The 6,674-nt window shown below is 44.9% G+C and overlaps 1 protein-coding gene across 3 annotated transcripts in view; it reads right to left on the reverse strand.

The window, feature by feature from the left end:
* The window catches only part of flna (filamin A, alpha (actin binding protein 280)), a 56,437-nt gene that overhangs the window by 41,311 nt on the left and 8,452 nt on the right, over positions 1-6,674 (reverse strand). For all 3 annotated transcript variants that reach the window (XM_037685057.1, XM_037685058.1, XM_037685056.1), the window contains exon 2: positions 4,381-4,869. In XM_037685057.1, the coding sequence (XP_037540985.1) occupies positions 4,381-4,750 (370 nt within the window). In that variant the 5' untranslated portion in view covers positions 4,751-4,869. The remainder of the gene's footprint in view (positions 1-4,380; positions 4,870-6,674) is intronic.

The following is a 6,674-nucleotide window of genomic DNA, read 5'->3' on the forward strand; positions in this document are numbered from 1 at the left end:
CTTACTCAACAGTACTTGGTAAACTTACCTTGCATAGTAAACTTACTTACCAGTACTTACTTAGTAAACTTACCTTGCATAGTAAACTTACTTACCAGTACTTGGTAAACTTATGTACTTAGTAAACTTACTTGCTGGTAATTAGTAAATTTACTAAGTAAGTAAGTTTACCAAGTAAGCTTACTTAGTAAACTTATTTACTTCATAAATGTACTTACTTACTGGTACTTACTTAGTAAAATTACTTAGTAAACCTATTTACTTAGTAAGCTTACTTTCTTACTTAGTAAACTTATTTACTTCGTAAATGTACTAACTTACTGGCACTTACTTAGTAAAATTACTTAGTAAACTTATTTACTTGGTATACTTACTTACTGGTAATAAGTAAACTTACTTAGAAAACGTATTTACTTAATAAACTTACTAAACTAACTAACTTACATGCAAGATGACACTGCGCACACGTTTTCCAACTGCAGTGCCACAACAGCCTCCACTTGTCCAGCTCAGTCAGTTTGACATGAATCAGAACTGTATAATATAATGAAATGTATTTGTATCAACGTTGTAAAGTATTCCAGGCACAAAACGATCATTATGTTTAAAATTACTGCATCATGCAGTCGGAGGAAACAACCCCACAGCTTAAAAAGGCCCCACCCAGCACACACACATGGGGATTACATGTATTTTTACCAAGATATGCAATAATACTGCAACTGTATGTTTTTCTAACGTTGTGCAACCAAATAAACCACAGATCAAAAATAAGTCTTATCCAGCAGCAAGAGATGGCATTTCTACAATCCAAACAATTTAAATGCAAAAAAGATTAGTGGAGAAAATAAAATTAATTTTATCGATCAAGGATTATTTTACGGATACGAGTCAGGCTGTTTGATCCCTTGAGTAGAGAGACTGTTCCCACGTGCAGCAAATGATGTGATTTTGTCCAATTCATACAAAAACCAACAGCTGAGGTTAAAACTAAAGGATGAATGTCAAGACCAGTACTTCAAAAGTTAAGGTTGGGACTCAACTGAGGGTCAAGAAGCACAAAGTAAGGAGTCATCAGAAATTAAATCAAGTTCCAGAATGATTAACAGCCCTACTGAAACATAACCGTTATTAGAAACAGGAGTCGGAAATATATATATCTGAATCCATGGTCCTCAGTCAGAAAAGGGTGGATTGTTCTCTTCGGGTCAAGGGTGAGGTTCTGCCTCAAGTGGAGGAGTTCAAGTTTCTCAGGGTTTTGTTCATGAGTGAGGGAAGAATGGAGCGTGAGACTGACCGATTGGTGCAGCATCTGCAGTATTGTGGACTTTGTACCGGTCTGTTGTGGTGAAAAGAGAGCTGAGCTGTAAGTCTAAGCTCTCCGTTTACTGGTCGGTCTAGTTCCTCCCCTCACCTCTGGTCATGAACTCTGGTAAGGATGCTTCCTGGACGCCTCCCTAAGGAGGTGCTTGGGTCATGTCTGACTGGGAGGAGACCCCGGGGAAGACCCAGGACACACTGGAGAGACTATGTCTCTCAGTTGGACTGGGAACACCTTGAAGTCCTCCCAGAAGAGCTGGAAGAGGTGGCTGTGGAAAGAGATGTCTGGACCTCCCTGCTCAAGATGCTGGCCCCGAGACCCAACTTCAGAACAAGTGGAAGATGAAGGATGGATGAAAATACTCTTTGTATAATAGCTCATCAGCGTCTGTACTCCAGTGGTCCTCCAGGGCCACCATCCTGCAGGTTTTAGACATTTCTCTGCTCCAACACCTGACTCAACAGTTGAATCACCTCCTCACGTTCTGCAGAAGACTGTTAATCACCTGCTGATTCAAATCAGGTGTGTTGGAGCAGAGGAAACATGCAGGATAGTGCGCCCCCCCACCCCCAGGACTGGGGACCACCAAACTTTGTCCAGCCATAATCAGGTTAAGTCCTTCTGACCCATTTTGTGGGTTGAAAACTGAAAAGCTTGGAAACTGATGCATTAACAGACTCCTCCATCAACGGTTGACACTCGGATACAGAGTGGGCTTTTTAAACCCAGTATTTACTGGTTCTGGTGGAGTCACCTTTTCCATCTGTTGGGTTGAGCTAATCTGTGGATTACATGTTTGTGATCAAATATCCAACCCTGTCATTTAACATCATCCTGGAGTTCAGTTGTGCTGAAGATGCAATCTGAAATTTCTGGGGTTTGTCTCCCAGCAGAAGCCGAGGGCTGCACACGGAGCTGCCGCCTCAACGGGAGGACATCTGTGGTGTGGATGGACCTCTGTGAGGAGCAACATGTTCCAAACGTGTCCACATCGGTTGATTTCACAGAGTGGGTGTTTGATGGAGGTGTGAGCACACAGGCCTGTCTCTGGGCCTTCACAGCGTAAAGCTGATAATGATCCTGGATTAATGAGTAAATATTTGCAGTTCCTGTCCAGCCCCTCCTGCTGCTGCTGGGTTTCCTTCTGGGTGGAGCAGATTGCAGACTCGTCCCTGATGCTGGTGTTACACATCAGGTCTGGTCAATTTTTAACAACAGTGAAATAGGTGTGTCCAAGTCAAATAAAAAATAAGATTAGGGCAGAGACTTTCAAGAATTTAAATAAAGTTAAAAGTGAGAGAACTAGCGAGCAGGGGGGGGGGCTGCACCCAGGAGCAGAGAGGGCAGTTTGGTAACTTGTGGTGAGCGTTACTGCCTGGGTGTGTCCATTTTGTGCACTGAAAGGAGGAAGTGAGAGGCTGCCCTCTCATCTTCAGATTAAATGACTCAGTTTCAGCTGCAGAAGGGAGGAGGGTGAGTCAGCTGGAGGAGTGGGGGAGGATCACTGGAGCCTGGCACTGAACACCAAACTCATGAAACACTCAGCGTCTCGATTGAGACACAAACATTACAACAGTTTGACCTGAACGATGTCATCACTTCACCTGAAGGACACGCGTGGAAACCCCCCAGTGAACCAGACGCTCCCAGGACGACAAAGACTGATTCACACCCACCTCTTCCTGTGATGTGCTAAACAATTCCCTGGACAAAAAGAGCGTCGTCTTCTCTTTTTGCTCCAGGTTTTAGTCTGCACATCCAGAGATCATTCATGCAGCTGATCAGATCCATCAGCTGTCTTTAGGCTTCTGAGAGAGCGATGTCATCTCTGCGCTAATCAGAGCTGAAGCTCTTCTGGATTAACAGAAAAGCAACGATGCACGCAGCTTAAAACACCTGGAGTGTTCATGATGTGATGAAGCGAGCAGCCACATGTAGGCACCAAGTCTGATGTCAGAAAAGTTGAGCCAACTTCTCCAGATCTAGCTGGTCTCTACAGGAACCCAGAGTTTTGTTCCTCAGGATGGCAAAGCTGAGGATGCATGATTATACATTCGTGCAAGAAATGGTTCCTCCAACAGGCTCTGCAGATAAATGCGTTTACACAGTTCAGATTCCTTCAAGGTGATCTACTTCTGTGCATAAGATCGGCAGAAAGGGATTTAGAGAAAACACTTTTCCTAAACTCGTTGGTATTTTTCACTCCAAAGTTGCATGAGCTCGTTGTTTTTTCTCTATTCTGTCAAAACCAGAAGCAGAAAAAGATGCAGCACAGTTTAAGCCTTAAAATACCCCCCACCCCCCCACCCCCATCTTCAAAGCTGAATGCTAACAATGCTAGTGTAGCTAAGTTTGGGCAAACTGTCAAAGTGACGTGGGCGGTGTTGAATGTAGCAAATATGTTAAATATTAACTTTTTGGTTTGTAGTTCAGTAAAATAGGAAATGAACAACACTGTTTTGCTGGGAGTGACATGGGGCAGCAAAAATACAAGTCCCCCCCCCCCCCCCCCCCTTCAGAATATGAGGGAGCTGCTGATCCATTGTGCTGTGGTTTTACTGGTATTTGACAGCTGCTGCTAGATACACTTAAACTGTTTACAGTGTACAGGGTGGCAAGATGCCCCCCCCTCCCCCCAGTGGTCTGCCCTGGTGTGCCACCCCCTACAACCACCACTGGGCCCAGTCCACTGAAAGACACGAGACAAAAGCCCTGTTGTGTCTCAACCCGAGGCCTGATCCAGGCCCAGAAAGTCTGGCCCAGCCCCACTCAGGCTGTTGGGGAGCAGAGAAACCCGGGGCCCCCTCCTTGCAGACCCCCTCCTCCCCAAAGCAGCAGCCTCATCCCTGGGTCCTGTGGAAAACTGGCACCAAAACACATTTAAGGGCGCTTCGGAGCAAACTGCGGTTTCTGAGGAGAACGTTCAGTTTTAACCTCGTTTTCTTGAACAATGTGCGCGAGCTCAGCTGACAGCAGCAGAAAAACACGCCGCGCACGTGAAAACCTGAAGTTTGCGCGTGGATGAGGGCGCACGGCTCATCCACCGCGCTCACACCCACCTATGGACACCAGCTTGATGTTCTCCTTCTCCAGGAACTCCAGCGCCACCGACACGTTCTCCAGCTGCATCTGGCGGAAGGTGGGCCTCTGGTTGTACTTGCGGAACATCTTCTTCTGGGACAGGACCTCCAGGAGCCCGATGAGCCGCAGCCCGTCGCTCAGGTCCGTCTGCAGGTTCCCGATCCGCTTGTTCACGCATTTCAGGTGCTCGTTGCACCAGCGCGTGAACGTGTTCTGCTGGATCTTCTTCCACGGCGCGTCCTCGGCCAGGTCCTTCTCCGTGGCGGGCATTTCTGCGTCCTTGTCCGAGGAGAGAGCGTTGGGAGCGGGCGCGGCGCTCTGGTGGAGCCGGGGGTGGGAACCGCTCATTTTTATGGCCTCTGCTGCCTCTCGGTTCGCTGAGGGGTTCTGGGTTTTTTTCCTGGGTGGAGTCTGCTCGAGTCTTTTGTTTTTTCAGCTCCTCTCCTTCTCACGTTTTAGCTTCTCTGCTGGAGAGACAAGAAAGCAGAAACGGACATTAGAGGTTTATAAGGAGGCGGATAACAGGGAGTGGGTTCTGTCTGCACACACATTTCTGAGCAGAACCTCACCAGCAGCCTGCAAGAACCCTGAACATCAGGACACTTGAAGCTCAACAGGAGATGGAAAAGGAGCTGAGCTGTCCTGATCCTGGAGGTTCTTTACATGCCCCCTCCCCTCAGCACACCTGGCTTAACCTGACAGGTGATTAACTCCTGAAGACAAACTGCTGAGGTCATTTATTGGTTTGACTCAGGGCTGTGGGAGCACAGACACGTCTCAAACATGCACGAACACATTAGATGTTTTCCAACACCACCAAAGAAAAACATGCATGTATCACCACCCCAACATGGGAGTTAGAGAAAGTTTGTGTTAGATTGGTGACACCCTCCAGACTTAACAAAACGCTTTAAAGCATCTAAAACCAGAACAAAACGTGGGCACATCAAATTCTTCTCCGAGGAACTACTAAAAAGTGAATCTAGCTTTCTTTGAGCAGAATTTGCATGCCAAAGATTTTAAACAAAGATGCCACTGTTCAGCTAAAGAGATGACTTTCAGCTGCTACCACGACAAATTTTAGCTGTTTGACTAACTGTCGTTCATCTTGAGTCCGGAGACTCAAAACTTTAACAAGAGAAATTACATTTCCTGCAAAAATGCAGTGTGAATGTTATTGCTGAAGAACTTGCTGAAAAAAACAGCTGAAATGAGCTGAAATGGAAGAACAAGCCTAGCTGAAGAAAGCAGAAAGAACATGAGCTGAATTAGGTGCAGAAATGTGCACAAATATTAAGAAATTAGCCAAAACACTGGAATCAGCTAAATAAATGGCTGAAAACAAGCTGACAAGGCAGAAAGAAGCTTAGAAGAAAGTAGAAGATAAGCTAAAAAAGAAAAGTTAAATTTAGCAGAAAATTGCTAAATAGTAGCTGAAAGGAGCATAACAAGCTGAAATTATCAGAAAGAAGCTAGAAGAAGCACAAAAATGTTTTAGTTAGCAGAAATAATCTGAAAGGAGCACAAAACAGCTGAAAGTAGCTGAATTTATTTTAAAATTTGCACAAAGAAGCTGAAGCAGAACAAAACGTGAAAGGAGCAGTAAAAGGTTTTAAACAGATCTAAAGAGGTAAAATGAGCTCAATTCATTTTCTATTATGGCAGAAAAGGTTAAATATTTCAACAAGCTAAAGTTGCACCACCAAAAGTCACAGCAGGATTGTCCTGAAACAGCCGAACGTTTTGATTCATGATTTGTTGAAATGGATGAAAACTGGATCACAACTGTGTGAGCGCTTCATGAACATTCACACGATCAGTGGTTATTTTCTGAGAGTTAACTTTGTTGCCTGGTTCAAAGGATTTTTTGGAAACTGGTTTCAAAGGTTTTAGTAAACATCTGTATAGTCTGAGTGTGCAGAGTTTGTTCCAGTTACAGGAGAACCACCAGTATATCAGGGGTGCTGGGAAGACAGGTCGGTTGATAATCGAACCTCAAATTCAGGAGGAACAATGTGGGATCAGCTCTTTACCCTCACTACTGTCCTTGAGGTTGGGTGGGAGTTTGCCCAACCAGTCTACATGTGTTTTGTAGACTTTCCTGTTTTTGTTCCTTGAGGTACATTGTGGGGGGCGTGCCGTGGGTATGGGATTGGAGGTCCATTGTTACAGACCATTCATCTCTATACAAACTGTTAAACTGTGATGATGATGTGATTCTGTTGGCGTCATCGTGATATATATATATATATATATATATATATATATATAT

Source organism: Nematolebias whitei, chromosome 11 (genome assembly GCF_014905685.2).
Source record: "Nematolebias whitei isolate Nwh7 chromosome 11, NemWhi1, whole genome shotgun sequence".
Taxonomy (NCBI): Eukaryota; Metazoa; Chordata; class Actinopteri; order Cyprinodontiformes; family Rivulidae; genus Nematolebias; species Nematolebias whitei.